This window comes from Rattus norvegicus, chromosome 6 (genome assembly GCF_036323735.1).
Source record: "Rattus norvegicus strain BN/NHsdMcwi chromosome 6, GRCr8, whole genome shotgun sequence".
Classification (NCBI taxonomy): Eukaryota; Metazoa; Chordata; class Mammalia; order Rodentia; family Muridae; genus Rattus; species Rattus norvegicus.
In genome coordinates, this window is record NC_086024.1 from 31595514 (window position 1) to 31618869 (window position 23356).

A 23356-nucleotide genomic window follows, 5' to 3' on the forward strand; every position below is an offset into this window, starting at 1 on the left:
TGCAACTTCATACCCACAGGTAAAGTGGCATTTTCACTAACACTGGCCTGTCTCCTGGGCCCCTGACAACTGACAATCCCAGCAGGGGATTCTGGGTAATGCCCCCCCACCCCCCCCATGTCCTGTTTAGGATTACAATTTTTGAGAAAATTTCTTGGGTTTACTTAAATATCCAAAGGTCTTAAAAACTCTGTACAAAAAACACCCGCAAGGCTCTTTAGGGCCGCAGCAGACAGCCAGGGTCTAGTTCTTCACGTGAGCCCTGCTTTCTTACTGTCACACAGCATGCTAATGTCTACCTGTCTACTGTCTGCATACAGCAGGCGCTCACTTGTTGGGTTTGGGAACTGACTGTGTGGTTCTGACCTAACACTGCCACCTTCTGGTGGAACTGCTCTGGTGCTGAAGGGCTGTTCCGAGTTCAGATCAGGAAGCTGGGATTCCTCCTGGGTAGAGGTTGTCAGAAGAGGAACTTCACACAGAAGGGTCCACGCAGCCCTTCTGCTTTCAGGGAGCGCAGAGCTCCATTGGCCTGTGACGCCCTTGTCACTACTTGTGCTATCAAGTTCCTCCATTCCTCTGGGACAGCTAACTCCCAGAAAGCAGATAGCTCATAAACTCTGCGGGGGATAGGTTCCAGCATCCACTGGCTGGTAGACTTGCACCCCTCCCCCTCTCCCCCCCTCCTCGTAGCCGTTTCTCCTCAAGGGGTGAAGGATCTTGTAAATCCTTATTTTAGTTATCCTTTTCCTTTTTCCTATAAGTGCTAACTTCCACATACGCACCGTTTTCACTAAAAACCCTCAACTTTTGATACGCTTTTGTTTTCATTTAGCTCAATGTGTGTTCTCTATTTTTTTTGTGGGTTTCCGAGTTGTTTAATCCAGTGTTGATTTCTAGTTATTTAGTTATGATTAAAGAACATAATTTGTGTGATTTATGTCCTTTTAAATTCGGTGACTTGCTTTTTAACTCAGAATCTGGTCTATTTTGTTCAATGTTCCAAATGTATTTGAAAAAAATGTATATTTGCTGTGAGAGAACATTCTAGAAAAATAACAATTACATCCTGTTGGTTGAGAGTCTAACCTTCATGACTTTGGGGACGTTTACCCCTTCTACTGTTAGGGTAATATTGACAGAGAAATGTTGACATTTCCAACTGTAATTGTATATTGTCTCTTTTCAAAGGATTTTTCATTCACTCATGTCCATATCATTCTGGTCTTCTTTACTCCTTTGCATAGATCCAACTTTCTTTCTGGTATTTTCCTTGTGCTTATTCTGTGGTACTTCCTGGAATGCCTTTTTCCAACTCTGGTCTGTTGCCACCAAGTTCTCTCAGCTTCGTTTGTTGGGAAAAAAATAACTCTCGTGCTTTCGTGGCTGGAGGACATCTTTGCTAGGTATAGAATATAGCAGGATAAGAACTTTATTTTTTTCCTTCAGAGAATTAAACAATGGTTTTCTTGTCGTCTAATCTGATCTGAAATCTGCTGTCATTGTATTTTTGTTCCAGCCTAGGTATTCCTTTTATCTCTGGAAAAAGGTTGGTTGTTTCATTTTGTTTTGATATATGTGGTTACAGTCTGCAAATAATTTCTTTTCTAATGTTTGTTTGTTTGCTTTGAGACAGAGATTCACTTTGTTGCCAGGCTGGTGTGAAACTCCCAGGGCTCAGGCAATCAATCTCCTGCTTTAGCCTCCCGAGTAGATGGCAGCTTCCTCCTTCTAGAACCTAGGTAGTGTGACTACCACTGTTACTTTACTGTCCGTGTCTGCCCTGTTATTTGAGTCACTGTGAACCCTGTTTCTATTACATTGTTTTTCTGCTAGTGTGACTCCCATCCAATGGCATTTTTACATGGCTTTTTTTTTTTTTCTTTTTAAAATTAAGTATGGTGAGTACCTAACGCTGAGGCTGCTGCTGCATTCTTGAGTTTGTTTTTCCAAATGTGGTTTGTTACTGCAACAGTTGCTCGTGGGATTTAGAAGGCTGGCTCTGTTCTCCTCTCACTCAACCTTCCCTGATGTCATTATCTTACAGGATCACGGTATACCTATCAAAATTAAGAAATTTGGAGCTTGGGAGGTAGGTCAGCAAAGTGTTTGCTGCTAGAACCTGAGTTCAATGCCCAGAGCCCACATTAAAAAAAAAAAAAAAAAAAAAAAGCCAGGCGCTCAGCCAGGCAGCATGTAAAGCAAGTCTACCAAAATCGGAATGGCATAGAGATTAGCATGTGGCTCCTGGGCAAACAGTGACACAGAAATATGTGAAGCAGGACATATTAACTTGTAATCCCAGGGCTGGGGAGGCAGAGATAGGCAGATCCCTGGAGTCCTAGCCTAAAGTCACACCTGCTTGGTTGGTATAGTCTAGGCCAATGAGAGACCCTGTCTCAAACAGACAAGGTTGATGGGCTAATGAGAGACTCTGTCTCAAACAGACAAGGTTGATAGGCCAGTGAGAGGCCCTGTCTCAAACAGACAAGGTTGATCGTACATGGGGACAACAGCTGAGGCTGTCCTCTGACCTTCACATACAGGCACACACATGTGTGAACAGTGTGCACCTGCAAACACATGAGTAAACACACACACCCTGAGGTTACCCATCAGTAGTTAGCTTTTGTCGCTCTCTACTTACTTACGGTAGATGTCACGGAGTTCGTGCTGATGCCTGTCTATCACACCTCGCCCCCTCGCTTACTCTGCACAGTAACTCATCCACCTGTGATTTATGTTTTGAACTCGGGCATGGTCTCAGAATCCCTGACCCCCATTACCCTGTGAGAAACTAACTCTCTGGATATCAGAGTATAGTGTGGATTTTTTTTTCTCTTTGCCTCTCCAGACCCCACCCAACTTGATCAGCGTTTCTGTTAGTCCGAGTTGTGGGCCACATTTTTGCAATGTTTTCATCTGATGCCGCCCTGGCCAGGCATCCCTCAGGAGCTCATTTTCATCCTGTTGCTAACTGCTTTTAATTTGCACCCAGCAAGAGCTCACTCCTGTGGTGTATGGTGCTGAGGCTCTGAAAAAAATGCATAGAGAGAAGGCTCCGGCGGTTGGGAGCAGGCAGGCACTGCTCTTGCAGAGGACCCTGGTTCTGTGTGCCCACAACCTATCTTAGGCAGCGGACACTTACGACTGACCCAGCACCTCCAGCCTGCACCATGTACACGTACCCACGAACAGACAGACAGACAGACACAATTAAAAACAAACTATTTATTTTAAAAATGCAAAAAGGCTGGATCTGCCCCCCTCAGTGGCACCATCAGTCCCTTCACCGTAAACCATTCCTTGTGAGGCCCAACCCCGCCCCTTAACGTTAGCGTCTGCTTCCCCAACCATTGGCTACCTCGAGCTCATCTGTTTTCTATGCCTATAATTCTGCGCTTTCCAGAACAGATTCCTACCAACATGTATTCCTTCTTCCTTCTACCTTCTTCACCCCCTTTCTTTTTTTTTTTTTTTTTTGGTTCTTTTTTTCGGAGCTGGGGACCGAACCCAGGGCCTTGCGCTTCCTAGGTAAGCGCTCTACCACTGAGCTAAATCCCCAGCCCCACCCCCTTTCTTTAATAGTTTTTTTGTTTTTGTTTTTGTTTTTTTTTGTTTTTTTTTTTTTGAGAGTGGGTCTCAGTAGCTCAGACTGGCCAGTTGAACTCTTAATCTTGCAGCTTCCGCATCCTGAGTGCTGGAGTTACAGGCGCTGTGCCAGGCTCAATATGTAGCCCTTTTAGTCTGATTTCCCTCGCTCAGCGAAATCCATTGAAGGATCGCTGGCATTGTGGCTTCTCCTTTCTCTGAGTCGCGTTCCGTCTTCCAGCGGCGTCTCAGCTTGTTTATCCATTCATCTCTTGAAGTGCATATTGATCGTTGCAGCTTGCCTTTTTATTCTCCTAATGATGTCTTTTGAACAATGTAATTTTTCAATTTTGGTATACTCAAATTTATGGAAGTCCCCCTATGGTTAGTGCTTTTGTGTGTTGTTAAACAATCTTTGCCTCAAGGTTAAGAAGATATTCTGGGTTTAAAAAAAAAGTTTCTGAAGTTAGACTACTAGTCCTATATTAGATTGTGGCTCAGCCTGGGATTGCTTTTGTGTTTTGTGTGAGGTAGGAATTGAAATTCATCATTCCCCAATGTCCCTGCCCACCAACCCAGCACCAGGGGCTGATACCTCCCCTTCTCTTGGATGCATAACAGTGCCTTTTCCACCATAGATAGGGGCACATCTGGTGTTGGAGTCTCTATTCCCACCTGGTTCATTTGTCCTTCATTAATCTCACACGGTCTCCGTCTCTGGTGCTCTAGTCCAGGTCTTCAAGCCTCGTAGGGTTGTCTTTGATGCTCTAAACTCTGCATCCCCACGGAGAGAATCAGCTTGTCAGTTTTCAGGAAAACAGCCACTGGAAGACTTTAACTGGAATTGCAGGAACGTCACGGATCAACTTGGGGAGAATAGGAATCTTATTATTGAGCCTTTCGACTCACGACTATGATATATATGAGAAAAAATGTTAAAGACACCAAGACTAGAGGTTCAGGTACACCCTTCTTTCAAGACCCGGGATCTGTCCACTCAAATGTGTGTGACCAAGTAGGACCTTACAAGCAGAGTTTCCTTCAGTGAGAGTCCTTTCCAGGAAAACTGAGTCCTCTATTCAAATCCGAGGGGTACTTCTCTCTGCCCGTCCTGACAGCTACTCCAGCCACTCCTGTCCTCAACAGGTGCACTCACATGTTTCAAACGTTTAAAAATGTTATCTGGACCCGTGAGTGTAGGTCCATGATCACAGCTGCCTGAAGACTGAAACAGGGGGGTCATAAGTTAAAGCTGCCTGGGCTACAGTGAGTTCAAGGCCAACCTGGGCCACCTATTGAGGCCATGTCTCAAAATAAAAGATTTTAACATTAGAAAAAAGAGGATTGGCATACGCCCTCGGGGTAGAGTACTTTCATCAGGCCCTAGGCTCAACCTCTACTACTATGGAAAAAAATGCTTATACATTAATAACACTTTTTTTTCTTGGTTCTTTTTTTCGGAGCTGGGGACCGAACCCAGGGCCTTGCGCTTCCTAGGTAAGCGCTCTACCACTGAGCTAAATCCCCAGCCCCTAATAACACTTTTATTTTTAGCATTTATTGGTTGTGTGTGTGCACGCACATACCACAGATGGAGCTTAGAGGACAACTTTTGGGGGTTCTTTCCTTTTACCATGTGGGTCCCAGGGATTGAAATTTTGTTATCTGGGTCTTGGGAGTGGTCTCCTGTAGTTGGCCTTAGACCTGCTTTTACCTGGTGAACTGTCACACAGCCAAATCATTTTAATAAGCGTTGACAACAGGTACTGTGAGCAAAAACAAAATAATATTCAGAAGTAGGCGTAGGGGAGTTGGTAACACGCTTACTACAAAAGCACACGGGTCTGAGTTTGGATCCCAGCACCAGGGTGTAAACGGCTCTGTGTCGGGAACACAGCTGTAGCTCCAGCTGATGCTGGACCAGGAGCCAGGCAGTGCCTGGAGCTCGGTGGCGACTCCGTCTACTCAGGCAGTGAGCTGCAGGCTCAGGGAGGGCTCTTGCAGAGGACCAGGTTAGGTTCCCAGCGCTCACAGGTAGATCACAACCGTTGTTAACTTCAGTTCCAGGCGATCCGATGCCCTCTTCTGGTCTCCCCAGGCTCCTACATACATGAGGTACAAACCATCCATAGGGAAGAACATATGTGAGGCAACACACATTAAACAAACAATAAATAATTCATAAAAAATAAGTTGATGAGGGCTGAGGAGATGGGTCTCTAGTTAAGAGCAACCCCCCCCACACACCACACACACACCACACACACACACCACAATACCACACACACACCACACACACACACACACATACACACCACACACACACACCACACACACCACAATACCACACACACACACCACACACACACCACACAATCACCACACACACACCACACAATCACCACACACACACCACACACTCACCACACACACACCACACATACCACACACACACCACACACACACCACAATACCACACACACACCACACACACACACACCCACATACAACCCACACACACACCACACACACCACACATAGCACACACACACCCCACATACAACCCCCCCACACCCACATACAACCCGCACACACACCACACACACCACACATAGCACACACACACACACACCACATACACACCACACACACACCCCCACATACAACCCACACACACACCACAAACACACCATACACACACCACAAACACACACATACAACCCACACACATACCACACACACCACACATACCACACACACACACCACAATACCACATACAACCCGCACACACACCACACACACCACACACACACACCACACACACACCACAATACCACACACACACATACAACCCACTCACATACCACACACACCACACATACCACACACACACACCACAATACCACATACAACCCGCACACACACCACACACACCACACACACACACAAACACACACACCACACACAATACCACACACACACCACACACACACACACATACAACCCACACACACACCACACACACCACACATACCACACACACACCACACACCACACACACACACACACACACCACACACACACCACAATACCATACACACACCACACACACACACACACACACACACACACACTATTTAAAATAGAGAGAAAATTTAAATGTATTTTTAAAGAGAAAATATCCATTGTTGATCTCCGACCCTCACATGAATATGCACACACGTGCAACCACACGTACACACGCAAAATTAGGTCAAAACAAAATTGAAACAAGGGATGTTCAAAATAGCCACCAGAAATTAAGATTTAAATAGCAATGAGAAAATTTAAGTGAAATAACATTGAGTTCTTTAAAAAAAAAAACCCACAAGGTCTTAAAAATCCAAGAACATCCATGAAGTCATCATTGAGTCAGTGGCATATTTTTATGAGCATTTTTTTCCAGCAACTGTAAAAATGCTCTTTTTGACTAAGCATTAACTGGAGAAATGGCGAGGGGATATTTTTAAGCTAAGTCCAAATATTTTCCCTCTGACTTTCATCTCCAAATCAAATCTCTTGTTCAATAACTTTGAGAGGATCTTTAAAAAAAAAGTTTAATTTTTCTTTTTTGGCAGGGACTGCAATCTTTTTTATCAACAAACTGTAGTTTCTGTTTCAAAATACCTCTGCCAGCGTGTGGGGTTGATTTCCATCTTCCTTGGTCTCCCCATGCGAAAAGGGGGAGACTGCACTGCGATACCTGTGTAAATGTCTGTGCTGACGTGTCTACACGCCCTGTGTTCAGAACGCCATCTCACTCCGGTACACATTGTTTTCAGAATGGAAGTATTACTTTGTCAATTGTTACCCCCCCCACCCCAAGACTGAAGACTTTTAAATGAGTGTGAAATTTAACCCAGGTGATAACTTCAGATGCACACCAAAATGAATGGGTTCGGGTTTCAGATTGTTAATGCTAATAGCATTAAAAAAAAAAAAATCTGATCCATGGTAAGCTAAAGGTCGGGGCCCTGACCTGGTTAAGAGTCCCTTCTGCAAGGCCTTCCTGGTTGTTCTTCTGTCTGCCCCAAGAGGGGTTGGGTGGAAGGATCCCTAGCCTTCAGTCATTAGCTCAAGGTAGAGAGCCTTCCGCATCCCCCAGGCACTGAGAAATCTCTCTGTGGGGCATCTCCATCAGACTATACCCGGAGCTGTGCAGATTCTCAGTGCTACCTCACTGCGGGATTTGTCTGGTACAGCAGCAGGCACGGGAGACTCTGCTGGGGCTGCTGGCGTTGTTGGGGTCGGAGCCTGGGCCCTGGCTCTGGGTCCTGAACATGGGGTTCAGGTTTAAATAGCAGGAGGTATGTGAAACTTAGCAGTCCTGGTCAGTGTGTGTCCCTGACTGTTACTGACCATTTGTCTTGGCTACAGGCTCGCCTTAAATGTGGGGTGACAAGTTGTCAGAGCCGGAAAAACTAACCTGGGAGACAGCTTCCTCCTCCGCTGGCCCCACCTTCACTTCTCTCACCTTTGGGATTCTTGAAGAAATTCCAAATCTTGGGGTCCATTTCTATCAATCCAATAGCCCAAAGGAGGGTCACCCATGTCTCTTTAGGCTGTCAGGCCTCAGCGATGACTGGGTTGACAGGCCCTGACTCTTTCTTAGAGGCTGCTCCGGTGACACCATCCTACCTCGGCTTGGCTGTCTCTGGAGAGCGGTGTCTCTTGCTTTGGGCTCAGGTTCCTCCCACAGCAGCCTGGTGGCCCCACCCGTCTCTCCTAGCTTCTCCCTCCTCCTCCTCCAGTTCTCACAGTAACTGGGGCTAGTCATTTCACTCCATTTCAGTCCAGCGTCCATTTTTTTTTTCACACTTTGTTAAGAAAATGGTTTTATTGAAAGTAAGAAGTTTTGGGGCTGGAAAGGTGGCTCAGTGGTTAAGAATTCTTGTCGCTCTTGCAGAGGACACGGGTTCATTCCTATTTCCCCACATGACAGCTAACGGTCCACGAGAGGGTGAGACAGTGCCCTCTTCTGCCCTCTGAGGGCAATGCATGCACAGGCAAGACTCACACATCAAATATAATAAAAAAAAATTACCCTCTGTGTGTGTGTGTGTGTGTGTGTGTGTGTGTGTGTGCATGCTTTAGTATGCATGTGGATATCCCGTGTGTGAGTGCATGCCTGTGTGTGTGAATGCTATAGTATGCATGTGGATATCCCGTGTGTGCATGTGTGTGTGTGTGCATGTGTGTGTGTGTGTGTGTGTGTGTGTGTGTGTGTGTGTGTGTGTGTAAGCTATAGTATGCTTGTGGAGATCAAAAGGCAATTTGTAGTTCTCTCCCGGGTCTTGGGAATCAAATTCAGGTCATGAGGCTTAGCAGTGAGCACTTTTATCTACTGAGCCACAGTATACCACCACCGCACACCGCCCCTCAGCCCTGCTAGCTTGCTCTTTAAAATCTTACTGTAATGCTTGGAAACAGAGCTATGTAGGGCGCTGGGTCTAGCTTGGTTGTTTTTTTTTTTAATTGACACACAATGTGCATATTTATGGGGTACAGCAAGTTTGCTTTATTTTTAATAGCTGTCATAACTGATTCACAGAGGAGAGGTGTATCATGGGGCGCATGCATTAACTCACGGCTCTCGGTTTTCATCCCCATCCAATTAAAGGCTTTTTATTGAACTGAGCTAGGAATCATGCGTCTTCTTTTATGGCAGCCCTCGGTTTTACAAGCTAATTGGAAAGCGTTACCTTTTTATATTTTTAAAATAAACAGACTCAACATCCGCCCACATTATTTGGGCAAATTTCAAACAGGTTAGGAAAAAAATCTGTTTCTAATATTTCCAGGTATGTCCATGTAAACACTTTTTTATAGAGCGATACCGCATGTTTGGCAGCAACAGCGTGGGGAAAACGCCACTTCAAAAGTCTCCCCAAGATGCCAGTTGTACAACGGAAAAGCGTTCGTGTTCCAATGAGTCACCTAATTTCTCTTGAGTAGGCAAATGAAGTTGCATTTCCTCTCGGTGAGCAACGGCTGTGTATAAGTTACAAATAGTATAAAATGTCATTAGCAAGATAATAGGTGGAAAATGCCAACCACCGCTTGACATCGTAATAGGTCAGCGCAGGCGAAACACTTGTTTGTGCAAGAAAAGCATGTAACCTGTCTACAGGTGCCTGGCTCGTTCGAGAGCGCCGTCTCAAGACAGCCAAGCTGGCCTCCCCGTGGTTGGAAAGATGATCAGCCCCTCCTCTCCCATCTCAGATCCTTGTCTATGTGTTGCCAGAAACGTCTGGAAAGGAAAATAAACCATCTCAATGACTCCTGCTGCAGTTCCCGAGCGTCTAGACAGACTATCCTGGTCACAGTAACCTGGAGAAAATCTCCTAGGAGATTAACACAGACTCGGCTTTTTTATTTGTTCCCCACCGGTCACGGACAGACTTTGCGTCAACGTTCATCATAAGTAGTGGTGTGGTGTGCGTGTGCCAGTTTGTGTGTGGGTGCATGTTCCTGTGCCTGTTTGCATGTGAGTGTGGGTAGGTCAGAGGTCAAGGTCAGGGGTCTTCCTCAATTACTTGCCATTCATTCATTCATTCATTCATTTTGAGACAGGGACTCTCATTGAGCTCAGAGCCCATCAATCTGGCTAGTGAACTCTAGGGACTCTCCTGTACCCAGCTCCCTAATGTTGGGATAACGAATGTGCTCTGCTACACCTGAATCCTCCCTCACGTGAGATCCAAACTGAGGTTCCCTGCATGGCAAGCGCTTTGCTAACCCAGTCACCTCTGTTCCCTCTGCTTTTGGGGGACGTTTGTCTTGTCTTGTTTTACATTCCCCCCTCCCAAACATAATATTTTGGTTGTGAGTCTAGCCTTTAATGGCTGAGCCCATAATGTTTTTATTGATTATTTGGGAATTTCATACAGTGTATCCAGATCACATTCACTTCCTACTCTTCCCAGGTCTACCCTCCTACCGTTTTCCCTCCCACCCACAAACGAAAAGAACAACAACAACAAGAAGCCAAAAAAAACAAAAAAAACAAAAAAACAAAAAAACAAAAAAACCCCACCAAGGCCAATTTGTGTTGCCCATATACTTAGAAAAATGAGAAATATTAAAGACTTGTATGGCAAGCACCCTACACACACAAAAGAAACAGACAGGAACAGACAGGGAGAGGGAGAGGGACAGGAAGCTATCCAGCAGGGGTGGAGGTGGGTGGGAAGGGAAGACTCCGTTTTCTCTAAGGGGTTAGCCACTGGGAGTTTGTTCTACTTTTTTTTTTTTTTAAAGATAGGTTTTGCTATATAATCCAGGTCATCCTTAAACTCATAGTGTCCCTTCCTCAACCTCCTACATGCTGGGTTTACAGGCCTGTACTACAAGATATGAGTAGAAATGGTATTTTTATTAAAACCTTACTTTATTATTCACTCTGTAACATCTTCCTCCTCTGGTGGACCAGAGACGCATGGCTGTTCCTGTGGTTCATTGTTAAAGGGAAATCTAGGAAGTCCAAATTAGAAATATCTGTAACAAAACCTTGGCAGCATGAGACCCCTCCCTCCTCTTCACCATCAGAAATACTTTCTCTGCTTTTTCCAAAGTTGTGTTGCATGCGCTATTATTCTTGCTGTCATCGACTGCCAACTTCTGGGTTTCCAGTCTAAGACAAGGGTGTGCATATTACAAGAATTCCTTTTCTGGGAAGATATAAATGTATGCATTCTCCTTATAAAGTCCCAGTGACAGGGCAAAGTACCTTCCCACCCAAGTCCAACCCAAGGAACCAATGAGCTTATAGGACAGACAGGGAATAGCCGAGGGGTTGCTTACAGGACCAGGAGTGACCCCTTCCATATTTGAAAGTCTTTACTCAGCGTGAGTGATGGCTCCCCATAGCCACACAGACCGTTCATTAACCTCCCCAGCTTTTGTACTCTAACACATCCCAAGACCCCTAGGTCATTCATAGTTAGGACAGAATTGCTGAGAAAAGTGATTGGAATCTCAGGGGAGGGTTCATGACTTACCCAATCTCTCCTTCTCTGAGGAAACATCTGTGGTCAATGGGCCCTATCATGATGGTTGATTGAAATCAGGCACCGCTGGTCTAATGAAGATAGTGACTGTTTTGCTTGGAGGATAGCACACTAAAGCCCCCAACCCTGTGTGTGTGTGTGTGTGTGTGTGTGTGTGTGTGTGAGAGAGAGAGAGAGAGAGAGAGAGAGAGACAGAGAGAGACAGAGAGAGACAGAGAGAGACAGAGACAGAGACAGAGAGAGACACAGAGACACAGAGAGACACAGAGAGACAGAGACAAATGGGGGAAGTGGGGAAGGGGAGGGAGAGGAGGAGGGAGAGCGAGAGGGAGAGATGGATGAAAGGGAGAGTGAACTGATCTTCCTAGTAACCTCTTCCTAGAGCCCTAACACCATCACCACCATCAAACCCATGAGTCCCAGCCAAGGCAGCAGTAGAGGAGGCCCCAGGGGAAGGAAGACTTCATCTCCTTCCCTAGCTGGGAATGTTGTTGGTGGAAAGCTCACTGGTCTGCCTTGCTCCGACTGAGCACAGGCACAGCATTGAAGGAAGGACTTCTTGTCTTGTCTGCCCGGATTCTCAAGCCTTCTCCATGTGACATAAAACTGAATTTCAAGTAGGAAAAGGTCTCAGTGCTGGCATTTTCTTGCTGTTCCCTTTTATCTGCGTTATAAACATTATCTTCAGTTGTAGATTCCTTGCAGGAGTCTTGTTAAGCCATATATCCATTTGCGAGAGGACTTAATGCAGTTAAAATTTGGTCACATAATTGATAAAGCCACTTAACTAGGGATTTGGGACATATTAGGAATTCAAGCCATCAGCATCAATTAGAGAGAGGGAGACCAGGTATTTCGGGGAAGAATTGGATGCTCCAGTCTGAAGCAAGCTTAGCTTTTTGAGTGGGTCAGTCTGGATTCCCTTGCATTATAGCCATTTCTGAAACACATATATGGTATATGAATGTATTTCTTTATAATACATTATATATGTGTATATATGTATTTGTATGTGTATGTATGTGTGTGCATATGTATGTGTGTATATATGTGTGGATGTACAGGTGTGTGTATGTATATGTATGTATATACAATGGACCCTTATAACCCGAAGTCCAAGATTAGGCTGTACACAGGTTGGTCTTTCTGAAGACTGGGAGGAAGGGCCAGTTCCAGCCTCTCCCTACCTTCTGTGGGGTCACTGGTGGTCTCTGGTGTTCCTTGACTTGTAGACGCTTCACCCTGATGTTTGCCTCCATCCCCATATGGTGTTTTCTGAGAACATGTATCTGGGTCCAGTTTCCCCTGTATAAGGACAGCGTTGTATGTCATGAGGGTCCCAACGCTTGTGATGTCACTTTAGAGAACTATGCCTGAAACTCTACCTCCAAATGAAGTCTTGATTGAGATACAGGGATTTACTGCTTTGACCCAGGAATATTGGGGGGCACAATTCACCTATAATATTGGCCTCCACTCAAACCTCCCAGATAGGACCTCAGAGGGTGAAAGCTTGTGTATAAGCACATACCATGCATGTGACACTCATTTGTCACAATTCTTAGAACGCTGGTCTTTGTTTTTGTTTTGTTTTTGAGACAGGTCTTGCTAGATGGCCCTGTCTGGCCTGGTACTCTGTAGTCAAGGCTGGCCTCTGATTCCCACATTCTCCTCCCTCTGCCTTCTGGGTGCTGGGATTACAAATGTATGCCACCATATTGGGCCCAAGTTTTTAGAACACTTAACGTGAGAGCTTCCCTCTTAGATATGCAAACGCTTGGTACAGATCTGGGAACCATGAGCACCACGTTGTGTAGCTGATTCTTCATCTTGCATGGATGAAATGCTACTGTTGTCACACATGAATCCATGTTTTGTAAGAACAACCCCAGGTGACTCGCATGCTTAGTAAAATTTGAGAACCACAGAGCCACCTAAAGGGACACACAATGTCTCATCTCAGAATCATTGATGAACAAAAGAGAACCACACATTTAAATGTATGACTGAGTTCTAGGAGGATTGAAAGAAAAAAATCTTAAATGTCGAAACTGGAGAAATGAAACCAGGGAGTTAAGCACTGGCTGGCCCAGTACAGTGTTAGAGAGCATGGGACAGAACAGAGCAAGTGGCTTTCAACTGTCCCAATGCTGTCCCAATACAGCTCCCCATGTTGCAGTGAGCCCCAACTATAAAATTATTCTCATTGCTATGTATGACTGTAATTTTGCAACTGTTATGAATCATTGTAATGTAAATATCTGTTTTTCGATGGTCTCAGGCAACCCACAGATTGAGAACCACTAGTATAAACCCTTAGTAGCTGTGTGTGTGTGTGTGTGTGTGTGTGTGTGTGTGTGTGTGTGTGTGTGTGTGTGTGTTTAAGAAGGGGTTAGAAGGGTGAGGACCTAACTCAGGGTGTCACATATTTGAGGCAAATGCCCACTGTTGTGCTTCATTTCCAGCCTAGGAACCTAACTTGAAATTTTCTCTACTGACTCTCGGCTGGTGCCCATCACAGATGACAGGCCGTTGCACTGCCAAAGCAGAGAGCCTAGGCTAAACCCCTTTGCATAAAACATGTAGCTCTGGAGAGATGCCTTATCATAGAAAAGGGAGCTAGAAACAAACCAGAGAACCACTTCATCTGATTAAAATATTGGAGGCCGGAGCTCTACTGTGCACACAGAGCTGCTCTGAGGGTTTACAGGGTCAGGTGGCTTAGTCGGGGTACATTTAAGAACAGGGATTTGAGGGAGGTATTAGGTATTAGGGTTTGTTTTGAAGTACAAGAGAGAGTTGGGAGTTTGATAAGGTTTGTTGTCAGGCAACTTGAGTACAGGGAGGGGTGGGGGCACTGAGCAACCGGAGAAAGGTGTCCTGGGAGCTGGGAATGGATTGGATGTCTAGAGAGTAAGCAGAGGCTATGTCAAAACAGAACTTGCTACTTTTAAAGTCGGCCAAGCACGCCTCCCTGTGGTTCCCCCTGAAATCTGTAGTGATTGGCTGTTACTATAATATAATACCTTCGGAGGCCATGTCAGAAAGTGATCGCACCGTTATAGTTTCAGCCCTTGGTCAACTGGCCCCACTGCTTTGGGGCCTATGGTGAGGCAACAGACATCCCTCCAATGTCCTCCCACCTTTTACTATGCCCCACCATTTAAAGCTTCTACGACCTCCTGGGGATCAAGCCTTTAACACACAGGCTTTGGGGGAGACAATGATATCCAAATGAGAGCAAACTCTAAGGAGATCTACCCCTCACTCAAAAGCCCTCACCACCTGCCCATTCCCAGGGCCTGGAAGAAGAGTTGCAAGCTGAAACAGCTAGCTGTGTCTGAGCTGGCAAATGGCTGCTGGGATGTCAAAAGCTTATGTGGAGGAGAGTCAGCATAGGAGGAGGCTCGTGTGCCGAGACCAGGGCCAGTTTGAGGAAACCAGAGTTGCTAAAATTGCATGGCTCTTGGTAATTTGGGAATCTAATTTGGGGTGTGTGTGTGTGTGTGTGTGTGTGTGTGTGTGTGTGTGTGTATGTGGCACGTGGCACTCGCATGCTTGGGAAAGGGTAGGGGAGTGGGGTGGAGATGTAGCCCAGGATGTCACAGATGCTAGCAAATGCCCAACTTCTGGGCTTCATTTCCAGCCTGAGACCCTAGTTTGAAAATGTCTCTGCTGACTCTGTGGGTAGTTAAGTAGCAACTAACAGCTCTCATTGGCTGAGTTATTTATCAGACGCCAGGTAATTTTCCTACTTATTCCTCATGGCAATCCTACAAGGTAGACATAATTATTATCCCTCTACTGCCGAGAGGTCTTTAACTCTGATAGGTAATGAATGACAGTTGTTCCCTAACTAATGACATAGCATTAAGCTTAGATCTACCGACTGCTACATCAATACGTTGATAGTGGGTAACTCTGGGGAGTCGATTATAGATTTTACTTTTTTACCCATTTCTGAACTTCTCAAAGTTGTAAATATAAAATGGAGGGAAATTCAGTAGCCATAAAAGAACTCAATTATGCAACCGAAACAGAAGCCATTGGAATGTGTGTGCAGAAGGAGGCATGTGTGAACAGAGAGATGTCAAGCAGGGCCCCCTTGTCCTGGGTGGTGTCCTCATCACACCTGGGGAGAGACAGGTGGGAGAGGCTCAGGGAGGCCACATCCTGACCCTCATAGACCTCATCTCCCCCACCCCTGCCATAGGTCAACCCTTTCAGAGACCGCATCTGCAGGGTCTTCTCCCACGATGACGTGTTCTCCTTTGAAGATGTGCTGGGTATGGCATCTGTCTTCAGTGAACAGGCCTGCCCCAGCCTGAAGATTGAATATGCCTTTCGCATCTATGGTAGGTACCTTGGTTGGGGTGATGGTGCCGAGTGGGGAGGAGAAAAGGGCCGAAGAGGACCTGCCGTGCCTGAAATCCAATCACTGATGGGGTGTGTGACTGGGATTTATTGGCTCTCAATGAGTCTATATCATGTTTCTTGAGTACTGTGAAATATCAAAACCGATTGAGAATCTCGGCTCTAATCAACAGAGGCTCCTCCCTCCATTTTGTCGGTTAAGTGGCCTTTCTTATTGCTGTGACCAACACGGCTGACAGGAAGCAGCTGAGGGGTGGGAGAATTTCTTTGGGCTCAGTTTGAAGGCATACAGGCCATTGTGGCAGGGACAGTGTGGTGGCTGGCAAGCAGCCCACAGGAGCTAGAATGTGCAGCTGCGATGCCTCACCTCCTTATGTGTTAGCAGAACGGCAATCAGAGATGACACAGGATGCCGGGTGGTACCATAAGCCTCCAGTCCTATCCACTTAAGCTGGGGACAAACTGTTCAAACACATGAACCTGGAAGGGTTACTTCAGGTTCAAATCATAATGCCATCCAAGGGTACTTGGAGTGGCTGGTTCGGCTGTTTAATGATTTCTCTCTGAGCAGGCCAGAGAGAAAAAGAAGACCCATGCAAAGGACTTGGGCTTGTCTGGCAGGAAGTTTGGATAGAACTGACAAGACTTGAACACTACAACCATCTCGGCACAGCGACTTCGTAGACTTGACCAAGTCATTTGGATTTCCTGAGAATCGCTTTTCTTATCTTGAAAGGAAAGATCATCTCTGAAGTGACTGGGATCTGCCCTTCATCTTGCAATGTCCCCTTAGCACACACAGTAAGATGCTCAGAGCTCTCGAAATCAGCCAAAACAAGAATGGAGGAAACCTTGAGACGCCCTCCACGTCTGTCTTTGAGGATATGGTGGTAACTCCTTTGCTGGCAGAGGCAGACTGGTGTGGGTCAGCACTGCCCTTGCTGTTTAAGTAGGCCGTGCAGCTTCTCCTGTCCTCAGACGTCAGTGAGCAGACTCAGGCAGGCTGAGGAAAGCCTAGACTTGCTAGGATTACCGGTGGCGTATGCCTGTAATCCTCACACTCAAGAGGCTGGGGCAGAAGACCACAGCTTTGAACTCAAACTGGGCTACATAGTTAAGACCTTGTCTTGGAGCCAGTGGCTAGTGCTACATATATACAGCTCAGTGGTAAAATGCTTGCCCAGGACAGGCAAGGCTCTGGACTTGACTCTCAAACTAAACAAACAAACAAACAACCCCAAATTCTCTGTAATTCGAAGAACCCGAATGTCAGGGTTGCAGTCTAAATTAAACCAAAAATGTCAGCACTGTTTTGGAGAAATATAACAGAACTCAGAGTCCCTACAACAAACATTTACAAGACTCCAAATGAAACCTTAAAAAAATGCCCTGAAATGTAAGAACATTCTTTTAAATCTTGCTGCAGCCTCCAGAACGGAGACTGACTCTGACATGACCCAGATACCGAAATCCACTGATAAAAAGTTTTAAAACAGCCATCGCAGCCGTCTTCAGTTCTTCAGAGAAAGAGAAGGCGACAAGGAGGAAAGAATGCAGGAGTGGAGAGGGGAAGGGAAGGAGGAGGAGGAAGATGAACTATAGCAATTGGCTTAGATGATTAGGGTGGCAGGCAAGCTCACATTCTGCTGTGAGACACCCAGGAAGGGTACGATTTAGTTCAGTCCAAAAGGACAAGACCCAAGAGTGCAGTTGACCAAGGACAGAGCAGAGAGAGAAGAGCCCTCCCTCCTCTGTCTTGTGTCCTAATGAGCCTTTGCTCAACTGGATGATACACCCATACCAACAAATGTGATTTTAGTTCTTACATCTATATTTATTTTTTGTTTGTTGTTTGTTTGGAGTGTGTGTGCATGTGTGTGTGTGTGTGTGTGTGTGTGTGTGTGTGTGAGAGAGAGAGAGAGAGAGAGAGAGAGAGAGAGAGACACGGGTGGGGGGCAGACAGACACACAGGTAGACAGACAGACATTGTGGTTAATTAGAGTTGCTTACATGATCATGGTTGAAGGGTTATTTACTGAAGCACGGGTAATTTACCAGTGTCTACACCATTGAAGAAAACTATCCCCTCTCCCCCATCTGTTAACTGTCAATAGCTCCTGACTCAGGGGCGAGGGGCGAGGCTTCAGGATGCTGCCCTCCCCCTCCCACACCACCAAGGGATCTCTCCTGCAGATCTGAATGTGACTTTCTTTTGCAGTTAACTGATTCAAATGCTAATCTGTTCCAGAAATTCTCTCACAGACACACCAGGAAATAACTTTTTTCTGCCTTTATCTGGGCGTTCCTCAGCCAAGCCAATTGACACCTAAGATTGACCATCACAATAACCATTTCCAGTAAGTGAAAGAGAATCTACACACACACACACACACACACACACACACAGAGAGAGAGAGAGAGAGAGAGAGAGAGAGAGAGAGAGAGAGAGAGAGAGAAGATGTGAAATCCCAGCAGAAAAAAAAATGCAGCTATGAGAAGGAATTAAATGGGTGGGGCCTGGTAGCTTCGCCTCATAATTCCAGCTGCTGGGGAAACTGAGGCCGAAGGATCACATGTTTAAGGTGTGCCTGGACTACAGAGGGAGTTCAAGGCTAGCCTGGGTATCTTGGCAAGTCTGTATTACAGCATTTATAAAAGTAAAGTGCTGGGATGTAGCTCAGTGGTCAAGCGCCCACTCAGCCTGCAGTAACCTTTAGGTTCATATCCCATTGCCAAATAAACCACAAACACAAAAACACATACAAGATCAAAAGCCAGTGGACGGCTCCGCTGGAGAATTGAGGAAACAGAGGAAAGGGTAGATCTGAAAACACACAAAGAAAAAAATCTGAATAACACAGAGGGCAAATATTGAGAGAATTACAGAACGGGGCCTCTGGGACATGCTGAGTTAGAAAGGTTGAAATGTACAACCAGTTGATCCAATTGGAGTCTTGAATGCAAAGGGTAAGAAAGATATTTGAAGAACTAATCACCCCCAGGTGTCTTAAATTTGGTACAAGACACAAATTCATAGTGCATGAATCCTGAGTCAAATGAAATCACAAACCCGTGTATGAGCTCAGCAGTCTCATCGGTCTGTGGGTCTCTGGGTGTGTCTGCCTGTCTGTGTCTGTCTGTATCTGTGTCTCTGTATGTGTCTGTGTCTAAGTCTTTGTGTGTGTCTGTGTGTCTCTATGTGTGTATGTGTCTGTCTCAGAGTATGTCTGTGTCTGTGTGTCTGTGTGTCTGCAAGCATCTATGTGTGTGTGTCTGCATCTGTGTGTGTCTACATCTGTGTGTGTGTCTTTGTTTCTTGTGTGTCTGTGTCTGTCTCAGAGTATGTCTGAGTCTGTGTGTCTGCATCTATGTGTGTGTGTCTGCATCTGTGTATGTCTACATCTGTGTGTGTGTGTGGGTGCACACACTCCTCTACAGCTTTCCCTTTCCTTATCCCCAAGCACCCCTAGGGAGTATTCTCTGGGTCCCAGGAGTCCTAGTTTGCTAGTCACTCCCATGGTTCTGTCAGATGTGGCAGCTGTGCTGACTGAAGTCCCTGTCAAGTTCTCTAGGACAAGACAGCTCCTCCAGCAGAACAGTGACCCAGCTCAGCCCTCTTATCTCAGCCAAGACTGAGTGGGTTGCAAGTCACAGAAACTTAGCTCGTGAAGCAACAGATAAAGGACAGTAGATCTTAGTCTGCCCAGCGTGGGTTAAGAAAAAATCACCCAAAGCTCATGGCTTCAGGTGCCACACTTCATGGTTTCAGGGTGCCTGCCAGGTAAGGGTTCAGGCTTAGCTTAATTGGGTCCTCTCGACTCTTCCCTTCTCCCCTTTCCTCCCTCCTCCTTCCTTCTCTTCCCTCCTCTTCCTCTTCCCCTTTCCTCCCCCTTACCTTTCCTCCCTCTTCCTCCTCCCTCCTCCCTCCTCCCTCCTCCTTCCTCCTCCTCCCTCCTCCTCCTTCTTCCTCCCTCCTCCTTCCTCCTCCTCCCTCCTTCTTCCTCCTCCTCCCTCTTTCTTTTCCCTCCTTCCTCCTCTTCCCTCCTCCTCCCTCTTTCTCTTCCCTCCTTCCTCCTTTCTTCCTCCTCCCCTTTCCTCCCTCCTCCTCCTCTTCCTATTTTTATTCTTTTTGTAATAGGGTCCCACTATATGGTCCTGGCTGGTCACCAGGCAGAAATCTACCTGCTTCTGTCACTCCAGAGCTGGAGTGGAAGTGTACATTACCACTTCCAGCAGGATCCCCTCTCTTAAAGTCTCTTAAAACAAGGCTCCAGTCAAAGTTCTCCCTAAGCTGCTTCTCCTCTGGAGAGCGCTGGCTGGGAAGCCCCTTCAGGCAACTGGCAGAGTACAGTTCTTGTTTCTTGGACCTCTGGCCTGGCTTCCTCCTGCCTAGGAGCTGGAGTCTGCCGTCAGCTTCCGAAAGCTACCCTTGGACCCTTGCCATACTGCCTTGCCAACATGACCACTTATCTTCAAAGAAAATGAGGGGGAATAGCCCTCGACTCATCTACTGTTAGAATGAAGTCTTCCATGGTATAATCTGACCATGAAAGTGCCGTCCATCCCATCACACACCTGCCAAACTCCGTTGGTTGGAAGCAGGTTAGTCTCCATCCAACCCAAACAGCACCAAGACGTGTAGATTATGGGGAGTAAAGGGGCAGGGCATGAGAAAGTGCACATGCCTGGCCTCATATTCACTTGAACTCCTGATCTCCCTGCCTCTAACTCCAGAGTTCTGGTATTATAGGCAAGTACATCAAACACAGCTCCAAACATCTGTCTCTGAGAGGTTTCTCTACTCACAAGTATGAAGTATGTCCACTATGGACCCCAGGAGAGAAATGAAGGCCTGGGATACAGCTAGGAAGCTGTCAGAAAGCTAGCTAGCTTCTCTGCATGGCTTCTAAGTAAACCTCTGTTTTCTCAGACCTGAGCGTCCTCGTCTGTGCCCACGGACTAAAGATAACTACCCTCGTGCCTACACGGCCTGCTGTTCAGACTCTGAGTAACAGGCACTGCTTCTCCCTTTCAGTCTCTCAGAAGGTGCTGAATGTCTCAGCCAAGCCAATGGTCTGATATTTTGGGTCAGTTACCTACAGCCAAAAGAAAAGCAGAGTCACATGAGTAAGCTGAGGCAAAGACACTTCTCAGGGACAGGAAAAGCTGGGCGCTGTGGCTCAAGCCTGTAATCTCAGGACTGGAGCAGGAAAGCTTCAAGAAGCAGGGGTTCAAGGTCATCCTTTTATGCATAGTGAGTTCAAGGCCAGCCTGAGATATGTGAGACGTCTTGACAAAAGAAAGGAAGAAAAGAAGGAAAAAGGGAAGGAAAAAGGAAGGAAGGAATTAAGGAGGGAAAGGAAGAAGGGTACTCTGCTTCTGTCCATGGTTTCCAGAGCCCAGGAAACAAAATCTCCAAACCCATCAGGGAGTAGATGCTCACATGGCATCCTCTAGACACAGGGACATCTTCGCTTAGCTTTAGAAATGAGAATGTTCAGTCCTCAGAGGTCAGAGTGAGTGATTGGGGCCAAGCTGGAGACCAGACACACATCCTACCACCACCATCACTGTCCCTGAATCTTCCTCCATTTATTTCCAAGCCCCCAAGGCACACAGTTACTTCCCTTTCCCAAGGATTTCCGAGCACAAAGACCAAACGCTCAACTTCTCCATGAAACACATTGATGTATTTACCTATTTAGGTATCCGGGACTCGTGTCCCAGGCTGCATCCGGTACACCCGGACAAGTCAAGGTTCTCTGTGTGATGATTTGTGAGTGTACACGGCTATCTGATCAGTGAGAGACAGACCAGGATCCGTGTGTCTAAAGCCTGGTACAGAGAGGCTGCTCTGTAAGTCTGAAGTGATGGTGGGTAAGGAAGGAAGAAGAGGAATGAAAAAGAAGAGTAAAGAGACAGACAGAAGAGAAGACTGTGTCAGCAATGGTCTTGGTCGTGATTCTCACAAGAATTCAAAGACTTCTCAATGCTCCTGACCTGATGGCTCTGAGCAAGACTCGGGGACCAGGCAAATCAGTGTTGCTAGGGAACATCCCAAACATGTAGACTCTCGGCCCTCTTACACCTTTGAATCAAATCTGCATCTTAGCAAGACACCCTCACCCCCAACCTCTGCCCCTAAAAAGTCTAGAAAGCCTTGTTTTAGTCTCCCCCGCCTCCCAAAGCTGACTGCACACTGAAATCACCTAGGAGGTAAAACAAAACAGGAAACAACTTGATCTAACGGTAGATCCTGGTCACTGGGCTTTTACAAAGCCCCCCTGGGTGTTTCTAATGGCAACAGATTTGGAAGCTCCTGCTCAGCTCACTGCCTCAGGCAGGACTGCTTCCAGCTACGGCTGGCAGTGTCTCTGGTTAAAAGTGAAGGTCCGTAGTCAGGCCGGTTCATAGCGGGAAAGGTGGCTCCAGAAAATACGCAAGGACCCAGAGTCCTTTAGGCTTCCTCTTCTGTAAAGTGTTGGTCTGAGACTTTTCCTATTGTCCTCAGGAGCACAAAATGGCTTCTGTGCCCACAGACTTCTCTCCTTTATTTTATCGGGGGTGGAGGGAGTGGTGTGTGGGGGTTGGGGATTGGGAGAAGGAAAAAAGATGAAATTTACATCCGAAGACACAAACAAGTCAACTCCTCGGCTCTCAAGCTTTCTTGGAACTCCACCAAGACCCTTCAGTTTATATATCACAGGCCAAAATGATGTCATACGGCCACCCATGGCTACGGCAGAGACAGGAAAGCCATGAATTTTCATCTGAACCCAGTGTCGCCTTGAACAAGAACGGTTTTAAAAACGGCTACTGGGTAAGACTGCAGAGGGGCTAGAGCATCTTGAGACATAGAACTCACTTCCAGGAAACAGTTCCATTTTGAGGGACATTCTCCCCCCACCCCATACTCCCCACCCCTGGGTGACCAATGCCACATCTCTTCCTAACAGGAAGATCTACTACTTGTCAGAGACCAACATCTGAGCCACACCTTCCTAAGACCTAACCCAATCACAGACATGCCAGAGGCTGGCTGAGACAGTGGAGGGAGCCTAGGGGAAATGTATTGAAAGCTTGCCCTTGGTCTGCAAGCAATGAGTGTTTTTTGCTTATAGCAGTTCTTTGAGGGAGCAGGTTTCAGAAAGAACTGGTGTCTGAGCCTTAACCATGCCATATGGTGTTGAGAAACAAGTGAGAGAAAGGCCCCACACCCACCCAGGTGGCCAATCACAGGCTGTGAGTTCCAAGACTGCTGGGTCAGCATGGAGGGCGGTCCAGCCAACGGACAGACTCCTGGCCCTAGCCCTCTCCCAGACTGCTCTGCCCTTGCACCCCC

General features: G+C 46.5%; 1 protein-coding gene across 2 annotated transcripts in view; it reads left to right on the top strand.

The window, feature by feature from the left end:
* Positions 1–23356, top strand: part of Cib4 (calcium and integrin binding family member 4) — a 63299-nt gene that overhangs the window by 35409 nt on the left and 4534 nt on the right. For both annotated transcript variants that reach the window (XM_001068424.6, XM_039113093.2), the window contains exon 4: positions 15854–15995. In XM_001068424.6, the coding sequence (XP_001068424.2) occupies positions 15854–15995 (142 nt within the window). The remainder of the gene's footprint in view (positions 1–15853; positions 15996–23356) is intronic.